This window comes from Grus americana, chromosome 32 (genome assembly GCF_028858705.1).
Source record: "Grus americana isolate bGruAme1 chromosome 32, bGruAme1.mat, whole genome shotgun sequence".
NCBI classification, from domain to species: domain Eukaryota; kingdom Metazoa; phylum Chordata; class Aves; order Gruiformes; family Gruidae; genus Grus; species Grus americana.
The window spans coordinates 756,463-770,503 of NC_072883.1; the positions used below are offsets into that span (position 1 = coordinate 756,463).

Below are 14,041 nucleotides of genomic sequence, written 5' to 3' on the forward strand. Positions count from 1 at the left end.
GGGCACCCCCAGATCCTTTGTCCATGGGGGGGGGCACCCCAAGACCCAGCGTCCATGGGGGGGGGGGGCACCCTCGGACCCCTCATTCACAGGGTGGGGGGCACCCCCAGACCCTTTGTCCACGGGGGGGGCACCCCAAGACCCAGCGTCCATGGGGGGGGCACTCTTGGATCCATCATCCATGGGGGGGGCACCCCCAGATCCATTGTCTATGGGGTGGGGGGCACCCCCAGATCCATCATCCATGGGGGGGGCACCCCCAGATTCATTGTCCATGGGGTGGGGGGCACCCCCAGATCCATTGTCTATGGGGTGGGGGGCACCCCCAGATTCATTGTCCATGGGGGGGGCACCCCCAGATCCATTGTCTATGGGGTGGGGGGCACCCCCAGATCCATCATCCATGGGGGGGGCACCCCCAGATTCATTGTCCATGGGGTGGGGGGCACCCCCAGGTCCATCATCCATGGGGGGGGCACCCCCAGATTCATCGTCCACACCTGGGGACACCCCCAGACCCCTCATTCATGGGTGGGGGCACCCCTGGACCTGTCATTTTTGGGGGGGGCACCCCCAGACCCCTCATCCATCACCCCCAGACCCCTCCTCCACAGCAGGGGTCACCCCCAGACCCCTCATCCACGGTGGGGGACACCCCAAACCTGTCATTTTTGGGGAGGGGGTCACCCCTGAACCTGTCATTTTTTGGGGGGGGGGCACCCCCAGACCCCTCATCCATGGCAGGGGTCACCCCCAACCCTGTCATTTTTTGGGGAGAGGGGGAGGGCACCCCCAGACCCCTCCTCCACAGCAAGGGGTCACCCCCAGACCCCTCCTCCACAGTGGGGGACACCCCTGGACCTGTCATTTTTTGGGGAGAGGGGGAGGGCACCCCCAGACCCCTCCTCCACAGCAAGGGGTCACCCCCAGACCCCTCCTCCACAGTGGGGGACACCCCTGGACCTGTCATTTTTTTGGGGGGGGGGGTCACCCCCAGCCTCCTCCTCCACAGCAAGGGGTCACCCCCAGACCCCTCCTCCATGGCAGGGGTCACCCCTGAACCTCTCATTTTTGGGGGGGGGGCACCCCCAGACCCCTCCTCCATGGCAGGGGTCACCCCTGAACCTCTCATTTTTGGGGGGGGGGCACCCCCAGCCCCCTCCTCCACAGTGGGGGACACCTCTGGACCTGTCATTTTTGGGGGGGGTCACCCCCAGACCCCTCCTCCACAGCAAGGGGGCACCCCCAGCCCCCTCCTCCATGGCAGGGGTCACCCCTGAACCTCTCATTTTTGGGGGGGGGGCACCCCCAGACCCCTCCTCCATGGCAGGGGTCACCCCTGAACCTCTCATTTTTTGGGGGGGGGCACCCCCAGACCCCTCCTCCACAGTGGGGGTCACCCCTGGACCTGTCATTTTTTGGGGGGGGGGGTCACCCCCAGCCTCCTCCTCCACAGCAAGGGGGCACCCCCAGACCCCTCCTCCATGGCAGAGGTCACCCCTGAACCTCTCATTTTTGGGGGGGGCACCCCCAGACCCCTCCTCCATGGCAGGGGTCACCCCTGAACCTCTCATTTTTGGGGGGGGGGCACCTCCAGACCCCTCCTCCACAGCAAGGGGTCACCCCCAGCCCCCTCCTCCACAGTGGGGGACACCTCTGGACCTGTCATTTTTGGGGGGGGGTCACCCCCAGCCTCCTCCTCCACAGCAAGGGGTCACCCCCAGCCCCCTCCTCCACAGTGGGGGACACCTCTGGACCTGTCATTTTTGGGGGGGGTCACCCCCAGACCCCTCCTCCATGGCAGGGGTCACCCCTGAACCTGTCATTTTTGGGGGGGGGGGGGCACCCCCAGACCCCTCCTCCACAGTGGGGGACACCTCTGGACCTGTCATTTTTGGGGGGGGTCACCCCCAGACCCCTCCTCCACAGCAAGGGGTCACCCCCAGCCCCCTCCTCCACAGTGGGGGTCACCCCTGGACCTGTCATTTTTTGGGGGGGGTCACCCCCAGACCCCTCCTCCATGGCAGGGGTCACCCCTGAACCTCTCATTTTTTGGGGGGGGGGGAGGGGGTCACCCCCAGCCCCCTCCTCCACAGCAACCCCAACCCCCCCCCCCTACATTCCCACACCGGCCAGTTCCCCCCCCTCCCCCAAAACCCCCCCCCCCAAAACCCCCCCCCCCCCTTTTTTTTTTCAACGCACGAGCACGTTGATCTCGGCCACGCTGGCCTCCAGCACGTTCTCGGCCGTGGTTTTGCCGTGCTGCTCCTTGAGGTGGCGGCGGATGGCGGGTTTGTGCGCGAAGCGGACGTCGCAGTAGGAGCAGCGGTAGGGACGTTCGCCGCTGTGCAGGTTCATGTGGTCGTGGAGGGTGGATTTTTGGGTGAAGCTTTTGCCGCAGACGCCGCAGCCGTGGGATTTGACGCCGCGGTGGACGTTCATGTGGCGGTTGAGGTTGCTGCTGTGGTTGAACTGTTTGCCGCAACGCGGGCACATGAAGACGAAATGTTGGGCGCGCATGTGGAACACCAATTTTTCAACGCCTTGGAAAGCTTCGCCGCATTTACCGCACCGCGCCGACGACGACGACGAGGAAGACGAAGGGTTGGCCACGTTCGGTTCGTCCGATGATGATGATGTCGGCGCCGGCGCCGCGCCGCCACCGCCGCCGCCGCCGCCGGGGAAGATGAGGAGCCCCTCGCCTTCGGCGTCCTCGGCCAGGCTGTAACACGCCTTCACCACGCCGAGCGGCGGGGGCCGGGGAGGTTCGGGGGGGGCCGTTCCCTCCGCCGCCGCCGCCGTCACCGTCGCTTGCGGCCAAACCCGCGGTCCCCGCCGTCTTCGCGCCGCCGCCGCCGCCACGGCGGCGGCGGCGGCCGGTTCCACTTTGACGATGCAGACATCGGGCGCGGCGTCGTCCTCCTCTTCCTCTTCCTCGTCCTCCTCGGGTTTGGGCGGCGGAGGCGGCGGCGGGGGCGGCGCGGGTCGCAACGGGGGTTGCGCGGCGGGGGGTGGCGGTTGGATGAAACGCGCCAGGGCGCCGCGGCAGCGTTCGACGACGTGTTCCATCTGCAGGTAGCTTGCGGCGGTGAGGTAATTCACGAGGTCGCGGCCGGCGAATTCGAGGGCGCCGGTGTAACAGGAGAGGAGGAGGTCGGCCAGCACGCGGGCGCTGTGGGCTAGCGAGACGCGCAGCTCGGCCGCCGGGTTGAGGAGGAATTGGTCGCGGAGGAAAGGGGAGCACGCGGCCAGGATGACGCGATGACCTCGGAAGCGCAGGCTCCGCGCCACGATGGTGACGTCGCAGAAACGTTCTTCGGCGCGCAGGCGGTTCATGCTCCGCAGGGCGGCGGCTTCGTGGCCCGGAAGTTGGAAACGCAGGACTTCGGCGCACGACGACATGGCTGGGAGGGGGGGGGGGGGGATTGGGAGGGACTGGGAGGGACTGGGAGGGGGTGATGGGGGGACTGGGAGGGACTGGGAGCACTGGGGAGGGACTGGGAGAGGGTGATGAGGGGACTGGGAGCACTGGGGAGGGACTGGGAATGGGTGATGGGGGGACTGGGGGGGACTGGGAGAGGGTGATGGGGGGACTGGGAGGGACTGGGGAGGGACTGGGAGCACTGGGGAGGGACTGGGAGAGGGTGATGAGGGGACTGGGAGGGACTGGGAGCACTGGGGAGGGACTGGGAATGGGTGATGGGGGGACTGGGGGGGACTGGGAGGGACTGGGAGAGGGTGATGAGGGGACTGGGAGGGACTGGGAGCACTGGGGAGGGACTGGGAATGGGTGATGGGGGGACTGGGGGGGACTGGGAGCACTGGGGAGGGACTGGGAGAGGGTGATGAGGGGACTGGGAGGGACTGGGAGCACTGGGGAGGGACTGGGAGGGACTGGGAGAGGGCGATGAGGGGACTGGGAGGGACTGGGAGCACTGGGGAGGGACTGGGAGAGGGTGATGAGGGGACTGGGAGGGACTGGGAGCACTGGGGAGGGACTGGGAGAGGGTGATGAGGGGACTGGGAGGGACTGGGAGCACTGGGGAGGGACTGGGAGAGGGTGATGAGGGGACTGGGAGGGACTGGGAGCACTGGGGAGGGACTGGGAATGGGTGATGAGGGGACTGGGAGGGACTGGGAGCACTGGGGAGGGACTGGGAATGGGTGATGAGGGGACTGGGAGGGACTGGGAGCACTGGGGAGGGACTGGGAATGGGTGATGGGGGACTGGGAGGGACTGGGAGAGGGTGATGGGGGGACTGGGAGGGACTGGGAGCACTGGGGAGGGACTGGGAGAGGGTGATGAGGGGACTGGGAGGGACTGGGAGCACTGGGGAGGGACTGGGAATGGGTGATGGGGGACTGGGGGGGACTGGGAGGGACTGGGAGAGGGTGATGGGGGGACTGGGAGGAACCGGGAGGGACTGGGAGGGGGTGATGGGGGGACTGGGAGGGACTGGGAAGGACTGGGAGCACTGGGGAGGGACTGGGAGAGGGTGATGAGGGGACTGGGAGGGACTGGGAGGGACTGGGAAGGAGTGGGAGGGGGTGATGGGGGGACTGGGAGGGACTGGGAGGGGGTGATGGAGGGACTGGGAGGGACTGGGAGGACTGGGGAGGGACTGGGAGTGGGTATGGGGAGACTGGGAGGGACTGGGAGGACTGGGGAGGGACTGGGAGTGGGTATGGGGAGACTGGGAGGCACTGGGGAGGGTTACTGGAGGAAAGGGAGCAGTAGGGGGAGTTACTGGGAGCACTGGGAGGGGGTGATGGGGGGCACTGGGAGGACGGGGGGGTTACTGGGAGCACTGGGAGCAGTAGCAGAGGTTACTGGGGGCCCAGGAGCAGTGGGGGGGGGTTACTGGGGTTACTGGGAGCACTGGGGGGGGGGTCACCGGGGGTCACGTGGCTCCACCTGGGGAGACAAGGCCGCGCTGACGTCACCACGCCCCCCCCCCCGCGCCGCCGCCGCCCCCCCCCCAACTCATTGGCCCGCGCGGGGCCCCCCCGCGCCCCCATTGGTCCCCGCGGGACGGGCCCCCATTGGCTCCCCCCCCCTCCTCCGCTCCCGCGCGCTCTCCCCCCCCCCCCCAATCCGCGCCCCCATTGGCCGCCGCCACCGCCGCCTCTCCTCCCCCCCCCCCGCGCGCGCCGTTACCGCCTCGAGCGCCGCCGGCGCGCGGCAGCGCCGTTAAAGGGGCCGCGGCGGGGGAGGGGGCGCGGCGCGGGGCATTGTGGGATTGCGGGGGGACACGGCCGGGAAGGGGAAGGAGGGTGGGGAGGGGGGGGAGGAGGAGGAGGAGGAGGAGGAGGGGGGGAAGAGTGGGGGGGGCGACCCCCCCCTTCCCCGCCTCCCCCCGGGGTATTGTGGGAGCGCGGCTCCGCCCTCCCCTTGTACGTCATCAGCCCGCGACCGCGCGGCGCCGCCCGTTCCCGTGGCAACGCGCCGCCATCTTGCGGAGGAAGAGGGCGGTGGAAGGGAGGGGCGTGGTTTCTAAGTGGGCGTGGCCATCGCTGGTTGCTCCGCCCCCAAGGGGAGTGTCATTTACTTGCCCCGCCCAGTGGGCGTGTCCTCTGTGGGTGTCTCCACCCTTGGGGCGTGGCCTCGTCCGCTGGCCCCGCCCACCTCCCCTTTTTCCCGCGCTCCCCCCCCCCCCCCCCCGCCGGTTTCCCGCCATCCCGGCCATGGCGCTCACCTTCCTCCCCCCCCTCCTCCTCCTCCTCCTCTTCTTCCTCCTCCTCCTCGGGGGGGTCCAGCCCGACTCGGCCCTCGCTGACAGCGTCCCCCCGACCTGTCCCCCCACCGGAACCCGCTGTCCCCCGGGCACGTACCCCTACCCACCCCCCCGGCACCGCCCCGGCCGCTGCCCCCCCCCGGGGGAGACGCCCCCGTCGTCTGCAAAGGTGCGGGGGGGGGGGGTTTTGGGGGTGTCACGGCAGAGCCCCCCCCCCCCAGGACACCCCTAACCCCCCCCCCCCCTTTCCAGAGGTGCGGTGCCCGTCGCCGTTGTCGTTCCCGCAAGGGTCGTTCTCCCCCCGCCGCCCGTCCTACCCCCCCGGCGCCGTCCTCACCTTCTCCTGCGACGACGGGTTCGTGCTGCGGGGGCCGGAGCGGAGGCGATGCCGACCCGGGGGGGTCTGGAACGGCACCAGCCCCGTCTGCGATGACGGCGGTGAGGCACCCCCCCACCCCCACCCCCCCTCAGCCCCCGGGGACCCTCCCGTGGTAACCCACCCCCCCCCCAAAAAATCACCCCCAAATCCCCCTGGGAACCCCAAATCCATCTCAGGGCCCCCAAATCCCCCTGGGACCCCCCCAAATCCCCCTGGGAACCCCAAATCCATCTCAGGGCCCCCAAATCCCCCTGGGACCCCCCCAAATCCCCCTGGAACCCCCCCCAAAATCCCCCTGGGAACCCCCCAAATCCCCCTGGAACCCCCCCAAATCCTCCCCCAAATCCCCCTTTGGGGCCCTAAATTGCCCCCAAATCCCCCTGGAACCCCCCCCAAAATCCCCCTGGGAACCCCCCAAATCCCCCCGGGAGCCCCAAATCCCCCTGGAACCCCCCCCAAAATCCCCCTGGGAACCCCCCAAATCCCCCCGGGAGCCCCAAATCCCCCTGGAACCCCCCCCAAATCCCCCTGGGAACCCCTCAAATCCTCCCCCAAATCCCCCTGGAACCCCCCCCCCAAAATCCTCCTGGGAACCCCCCCAAATCCTCCTGGAACCCCCCAAATCCGCCCGGGAGTCACCAGAATCCCCCTGGGAACCCCAAAATCCCCCTGGGAACCCCCCAAATCCCCCTGGAACCCCCCCAAATCCTCCCCCAAATCCCCCTTTGGGGCCCTAAATTGCCCCCAAATCCCCCCGGGAGCCCCAAATCCCCCCGGAACCCCCCCCAAAATCCCCCCGGGAACCCCCCAAATCCCCCCGGGAGCCCCAAATCCCCCTGGAACCCCCCCCAAATCCCCCTGGGAACCCCTCAAATCCTCCCCCAAATCCCCCTTTGGGGCCCTAAATTGCCCCAAAATCCCCCTGGGAACCCCCCAAATCTGCCCGGGAGTCACCAGAATCCCCCTGGGAACCCCCCCAAATCCCACTGGGACCCCCCAAATCCATCTCAGGGCCCCAAAATCCTCCTGGGAACCCCCCAAATCCGCCCGGGAGTCACCAGAATCCCCCTGGAACCCCCCCAAATCCCCCTGGGAACCCCCCAAATCCTCCCCCAAATCCCCCTTTGGGGCCCTAAATTGCCCCCAAATCCCCCCGGGAACCCCCCAAATCCCCCCGGGAGCCCCAAATCCCCCGGGAACCCCCCCCAAATCCCCCTGGGAGCCCCCAAATCCCCCTTTGGGGCCCTAAATTGCCCCCAAATCCCTCTTAGGACCCCAAAATCGCCCCCAAAAATCCCCCTGGGAACCCCAAATCCGCCTGGGAGTCACCAGAATCCCCTGGGAGCTGCACAATTGCCCCCCAAATCCCCCCGGGACCCCCCAAAATCCTCCCACTCCCCCCTCGCAGCAACACCGGAGCCCCCCAATCCCCTGGGAGCCCCCCAAATCCTCCCCTAAAATCCATCTTAGGGCCCCAAAATCGCCCACCCCAAATCATCTGGGAGCCCCAAAATCCCTGTAGGACCCCCCCAAAAATACTGCCCGATCCTGGGGGTTGGGGGGGGGGGTCTCGGTTTTGGGGGGGATCCTGGGGGTTGGGGGGTCCCCTGTGGGTCTGGGGGGGTTGGGGGTCCTGATGGGGTGGGGGGGTCTCGGTTTTGGGGGGGTCCTGGGGGTTGGGGGGGTCCTGGGGGTCTAGGGGGGGGGTTGGGGGTCCCGATGGAGTGGGGGGGTCTCGGTTTTGGGGGGGTCCTGGGGGTTGGGGGGGTCCTGGGGGGGGGTTGGGGGTCCCGATGGGGTGGGGGGGTCTCGGTTTTGGGGGGTTCCTGGGGGAGGGGGGGTCCCCTGTGGGTCTGGGGGTCCTGATGGGGTGGAGGGGGTCTCGGTTTTGGGGGGATCCTGGGGGTTGGGGGGGTCCCTACAGCTCCTGGGGGGGGTTGGGGGGGCCCCTGTGGGTCTGGGGGTCCCGATGGGGTGGGGGGGCTCGGTTTTGGGGGGGTCCTGGGGGTTGGGGGGGTCCTGGGGGTCTGGGGGGAGGGTTGGGGGTCCCGATGGGGTGGAGGGGGTCTCGGTTTTGGGGGGGTCCTGGGGGTTGGGGGGGTCCTGGGGGTCTGGGGGGGGTTGGGGGTCCCGATGGGGTGGAGGGGGTCTCGGTTTGGGGGGGGTCCTGGGGGTTGGGGGGGTCCCTACAGCTCCTGGGGGGGGTTGGGGGGGGCCCCTGTGGGTCTGGGGGTCCCGATGGGGTGGGGGGGTCTCGGTTTTGGGGGGGTCCTGGGGGTTGGGGGGGTCCTGGGGGTCTGGGGGGAGGGTTGGGGGTCCCGATGGGGTGGAGGGGGTCTCGGTTTTGGGGGGGTCCTGGGGGTTGGGGGGGTCCCTACAGCTCCTGGGGGGGGTTGGGGGGGGCCCCTGTGGGTCTGGGGGTCCCGATGGGGTGGGGGGGTCTCGGTTTTGGGGGGGTCCTGGGGGTTGGGGGGGTCCCCTGTGGGTCTGGGGGGGTTGGGGGTCCCGATGGGGTGGGGGGGGTCCCCGTGCCCCCCTCCCCTGACCTATGCCCCCTCCCCCCAGAGGGTGACTGCCCGCCGGCCCCGCCCCCCGCCGGGGGGGTGCTAACGGGGCGTGGCCGGCACCGGGGGGCGGTGGTGCACGTGCGCTGCGGGGCGGGGCTGACGCTGCTGGGCCCCGCCCACCGCCGTTGCCTGGAAACGGGGCGCTGGTCCGGCCCCGAGCCTTCCTGCCGGCGTGAGTGGGCGTGGCCACGCCTGACCCCGCCCCCTCCCGAACCCACTCGTGTCCGTGCCCGCTCGTGGGGGTGGGCGAGGCTGGGCCCCCCCCCCGGTCATCCCCTGGGGACCCCCCACGTGTTGTGTCCCCCCCCCCCATATCCACCCCCACGAGCGGGCCCCCACCCTTGTTGCCCCCCATCTCCCCCAGTCCCCCTCCACACCCTCCCCACCCCCCCATATCCCCATATCCACCCACCCGTGTCCCCCTCACACCCCATGACCCCCCACCCGTGTCCCCCCCACCCGTGTCCCCCCCACTCGTGTCCACCCCCACCCTCGTTGCCCCCCATCTCCCCCCTGTCCCCCTCCATGCCCCCCCCACACCCCCCATATCCCCCCACCCGTGTCCCCCTCACCCCCCACAACCCCCCACCCGTGCCGCCCCCCCACTCGTGTTCCCCCCACACCCCCGATGTCCCCCCACTCGTGTCCACCCCCACCCTCGTTGCCCCCCATCTCCCCCCTGTCCCCCTCCATGCCCCCCCCACACCCCCATATCCCCCCCCACCCGTGTCCCCCTCACCCCTCACAACCCCCCACCCGTGTCCGCCCCCCCCACTCGTGTCCCCCCCCCCCGCAGACCCCTACGCCTACGACCTCCCCGAGGACGTCAGCGAAGGTTTCGGGGCGTCTCTCGCCTCCGTCCTGGAGCTGGCGGGCGCCCGCCCCCACAACGGTGGGTCTGGTGGGGTGGGGTGGACACGAGTGGGGGGGTTCACACCCACGCGTGACGCGTGGGGGCGTGTCCCCAGGCTCGTCGGTGGGCCGTCGCATCGTGCTGAGCCCCCGGGGGTCCCTCCACGTCTACCTGCTCCTCGACGCCTCGGGCAGCGTCCGCTCCGAGAACTTCCGCCTCTTCCAGGAGTGCGCGGCCGGCGTGGTGGACAGGGTGGGGGACACGAGTGGGTGGGGGACACGGGTGGGGGGCGGACACGGGTGGGGGGGGACACGTTGGGGGGGGGGAGAAGGGGATGGGGGGGAAGGGGATGGGGGGTGGTTGGGGGCGATGGGGCTGGGGGGGTCGTGGGGGGATCATGAGTGGGATCGTGGGTGGGGTCATGGCAGGATCATGAGTGGGGTCGTGGGGGGATCATGGGTGGGGTTGTGGGTGGGGTCGTGGCGGGATCATGAGTGGGGTCGTGGTGGAGTCGTGGGTGGGGTCATGGTGGGATCATGGGTGGGGTCGTGGCAGGATCATGAGTGGGATCGTGGCAGGATCATGAGTGGGATTGTGGTGGAGTCATGGTGGGATCATGAGTGGGGTCGTGGTGGGATCATGGGTGGGGTCGTGGCAGGATCATGAGTGGGATCGTGGTGGAGTCACGAGTAGGATCATGGGTGGAGTCATGGTGGGATCATGAGTGTGGTCATGGGGGGATCATGGGTGGGGTTGTGGTGGAGTCATGGGTGGGATCATGAGTAGGGTCGTGGTGGGACCATGAGTGGAATCTGTGGGATCATGGGTGGGATCATGGGTGGGGTTGTGGTGGGATCATGGTGGGATCATGAGTGGAATTGTGGTGGAATCGTGGTGGGATCATGGGTGGCATCATGGGAGGGTCGTGGGTGGGATCATGGGTGGAATCGTGGGTGGGATCATGGTGGGATCATGAGTGGGGTCGTGGTGGGACCATGAGTGGAATCTGTGGGATCATGGGTGGGGTTGTGGTGGGATCATGGTGGGATCATGAGTGGAATTGTGGTGGAATCGTGGTGGGATCATAGGTGGCATCATGGGAGGGTCGTGGGTGGGATCATGGGTGGGATCGTGGGTGGGACCATGAAGAAACAGCTGGGACCTTGGTAGGACAGTGAGGACATGGGGTAGGGCCATGATGGGACCACGGGTGAGGTCATGGGTGAGGTCATGGAGGGTTGAGGTGGGACCTTGGTGGGACCATGGGGACGTGGGGTAGGACCGTGGGATCACGGAGGAACAGCCTCGGACCTTGGTGGGACCACGGGGAACCTCGGTGGGACCACGGGGAAGGAGCCGGGACCTTGGTAGGACCACGGTGGGACCTGACCCCCGCCCTCCCCACCGCAGCTCAGCAGCTTCGAGGTGGCCGTGAGCTTCGCCATCATCTCCTTCGCCAGCCAAGCCCGGGTCATCGTCTCCACGGCCGAGGACGAGTCGGCCGACGCCGATGAGGTTCTCCACCGCTTGGAGAACGCGACCTTCGCCGGTGCGTCCCGGGGTCGGGGAGGGGACCTCGATGTCCTGAGAGGGACATCTTGGAGGACCTGGTGGATCTCATCTCCCCGTAGACCACGGCAACGCGACGGGCACCAACGTCCGCGGGGCGCTGATGGAGGTCTACCACATGCTCCTCTTCCAGAAGGCGCGGGCGGCCAGGATGGGTCACCCCGAGACCTGGCGGGACACCCGTCACGTCGTCATCCTGCTGACGGACGGTGGGGGACGCGGTGGAGGACGCGGTGGAGGACCTGGGTGACCTTCTCCTCCTTCCGCTTCTCTCTCTCTTTCGTCGCCCCACAGGCAGGTTCAACGTCGGGGGACACCCCCGGGACGCGGTGGCCAAGATTGAGGACGTGTTGGAGATCAAGCCGGACCGGGAGGAGTACCTGGGTGGGTGTCACGGGGGGGGACGGGGGACCTCCAGGGTGGCTTTGGGGACCTCCAGGGCAGTTTGGAGATCTTGAAGGTGGCTTTGGGGACCTCAAGGTGGCTTTGGGGACCTCGAAGATGGGTTTGGGGACCTCAGGGTTGGTTTGGGGACCTCGAAGGTGGCTTTGGGGGCCTTGAGGTGGCTTTGGGGGACCTTGAGGTTGATTTGGGGACCTCAGGGTTGGTTTGGGGACCTTGAGGTTGGTTTGGGGACCTCAAAGGTGGCTTTGGGGACCTCAAGGGTGATTTGGGGACCTCAGAGATGGATTTGGGGACCTCAGGGTTGGTTTGAGGACCTCAGGGTTGGTTTGGGGACCTCAAAGGTGGCTTTGGGGCCCTCAAGGTGGCTTTGGGGGCCTTGAGGTGGCTTTGGGGACCTCAGATTTGGTTTGGGGACCTCAGGGTTGGTTTGAGGACCTCAGGGTTGGTTTGGGGACCTCAAAGGTGGCTTTGGGGCCCTCAAGGTGGCTTTGGGGGCCTTGAGGTGGCTTTGGGGACCTCTGATTTGGTTTGGGGACCTCAGGGTTGGTTTGAGGACCTCAGGGTTGGTTTGGGGACCTCAAAGGTGGCTTTGGGGCCCTCAAGGTGGCTTTGGGGGCCTTGAGGTGGCTTTGGGGACCTCAGATTTGGTTTGGGGACCTCAAAGGTGGCTTTGGGAGCCTCAAGGTGGCTTTGGGGGCCTCAAGGTGGCTTTGGGGAACCTTGAGGTTGGTTTGGGAACCTCAAAGGTGGCTTTGGGGACCTCAAGGGTGATTTGGGGACCTCAGAGATGGGTTTGGGGACCTCAGGGTTGGTTTGGGGACCTTGAGGTTGGTTTGGGGACCTCAGGGTTGGTTTGGGGCCCTCAAGGTGGCTTTGGGGACCTCAGGGTTGGTTTGGGGACCTTGAGGTTGGTTTGGGGACCTCAAAGGTGGCTTTGGGGACCTCAAGGGTGATTTGGGGACCTCAAAGGTGGCTTTGGGGACCTCAAGGGTGATTTGGGGACCTCAAAGATGGGTTTGGGGACCTCCAGGGCGGTTTGGGGACCTCGAAGGTGGCTTTGAGGACTTCAAAGGTGGCTTTGGGGACCTCAGGGTTGGCTTGGGGACCTCGAGGCTGACCCTTGGGACCTCAAAGATGGGTTTGGGGACCTCGAGGGTGGCTTTGAGGGCCTCAGTGGTGGCTTTGAGGGCCTCAGTGGTGGCTTCTCTTGGGACGTCAAAGGTGGTTTGGGGGCCTCAGGGGTGGGCTGGGGACGTCAGAGATGACGTCAGGGATCTCGAAGGTGGTTTGAGAACTTCAGTGGTGGGTTTGGGACCCCGAAGATGCTTTTGGGGACCCCGAAGATGCTTTTGGGGCCACTCCACCCACCCCACCCCCCCAGGCCCCCCATGCAGCTGCCCCCACCCCACCGCCCCGTGGTGTCCTTGGCCCCAGCCGCCCCCACCCACTGTTTGCTCTTGCGCCACGGCGGTGGTGGCCCCATGGGCTTGTCCTGCCCGCCCGGTCACAACCCTGGTCCCAAGGCTGGACCTTGCCCCCACCCCGCCCCCACCACCGGGTCACCCAACCCCCTTCAGGTGGCTCCACCCACCTCAGATCCACCAGAGCTGGTGTCCTCAGGTCCATCCTGACACCCCAACCCCCCTTTAGGTGCCTCCAACCCCATTCGAGGTGCCCCAAACCTTGTTCTAGGTGCCCCAAACCCCGTTGAGGTGCCTCAGACCCCCTTTTAGATGCCCCAGCCCCGATTTGGGTGCCCCAAAGCCACCTTAGATACCCCCAAGCCCCTTCTAGGTGCCCCCAACCCCATTCGAGATGCCCCAGACCCTGTTCTAGGTGCCCCAAGCCGCATTGAGGTGCCCCAAACCCCACTGAGATGCCCCCAAACGCCACTGAGATGCCCCCAAACCCCATTTTTGGTACCCCAAACCCCGTTCTAGATGCCCCCAAACCCCGTTCTAGATGCCCCCAACCCCATTTTTGGTGCCCAAACCCCGTTCTAGGTGCCCCAAACCCCATTTTTGAGGCCCCAAACCCTGTTCTAGGTGCCCCCAACCCCACTGAGATGCCCCCAACCCCATTTTTGGTGCCCCAAACCCCACTGAGATGCCCCCAAACCCCAGTTTTGGTGCCCAAATCCCGTTCTAGGTGCCCCAAACCCCACTGAGATGCCCCAGACCCTGTTCTAGGTGCTCCAAGACACATTGAGGTGCTCCAAGCCCCACTGAGATGCCCCAAACCCCACTGAGATGCCCCCAAACCCCATTTTTGGTGCCCCAGACCCTGTTCTAGGTGCTCCAAGCCGCATTGAGGTGCTCCAAGCCCCACTGAGATGCCCCAAACCCCACTGAGATGCCCCCAAACCCTGTTCTAGGTGCCCCCAACCCCATTTTTGGTGCCCCAAACCCCGTTCTAGGTGCCCCAAACCCCATCCCAGTTGCCCCAAACCCCATTTTTGGTGCCCAAACCCCATTCGAGATGCCCCAGACCCTGTTCTAGGTGCTCCAAGCCCCACTGAGATGCCCCCAAACCC

General features: G+C 67.3%; 3 protein-coding genes and 1 long non-coding RNA gene across 4 annotated transcripts; 1 reads left to right on the forward strand and 3 right to left on the reverse strand.

The window, feature by feature from the left end:
• Positions 1-60: 60 nt before the first annotated feature.
• On the reverse strand, positions 61-1,420 carry LOC129198387 (uncharacterized). Its single transcript, XR_008574467.1, has 2 exons — positions 1,063-1,420; positions 61-861 (listed from the first exon to the last, which is right to left on the reverse strand). It is a non-coding gene; the product is annotated as an uncharacterized LOC129198387 (long non-coding RNA).
• A 763-nt stretch (positions 1,421-2,183) lies between these two features.
• Positions 2,184-6,095, reverse strand: ZBTB12 (zinc finger and BTB domain containing 12). Its single transcript, XM_054807548.1, has 2 exons — positions 6,073-6,095; positions 2,184-3,404 (listed from the first exon to the last, which is right to left on the reverse strand). The coding sequence occupies exon 2, from the start codon at positions 3,400-3,402 to the stop codon at positions 2,194-2,196; it is 1,209 nt and encodes a 402-aa protein (XP_054663523.1). The 5' UTR covers positions 3,403-3,404; positions 6,073-6,095; the 3' UTR covers positions 2,184-2,193.
• Positions 3,425-5,403, reverse strand: LOC129198236 (uncharacterized; the record flags this gene model as incomplete). The annotated part of the gene is made up of 4 exons (XM_054807391.1): positions 5,399-5,403; positions 4,052-4,694; positions 3,625-3,812; positions 3,425-3,497 (listed from the first exon to the last, which is right to left on the reverse strand). Coding segments are annotated over exons 1-4 (909 nt in total), but the record flags the coding sequence as incomplete, so codon positions are not given.
• LOC129198237 (complement C2-like) lies at positions 5,659-13,697 on the forward strand. Its single transcript, XM_054807392.1, is given in 10 exon segments — positions 5,659-5,854; positions 5,857-5,904; positions 5,988-6,173; positions 8,680-8,853; positions 9,478-9,573; positions 9,650-9,786; positions 10,945-11,083; positions 11,166-11,312; positions 11,398-11,487; positions 13,657-13,697. Coding segments are annotated over 10 exon segments (1,227 nt in total). The 5' UTR covers positions 5,659-5,685.
• The last annotated feature ends 344 nt before the right edge of the window (positions 13,698-14,041 follow it).

Coding starts and splice junctions, on each gene's coding strand:
- ZBTB12 (XM_054807548.1), bottom strand. CDS start 3,402: ATGTCGTCGTGCGCCGAAGTCCTGCGTTTCCAACTTCCGGGCCACGAA.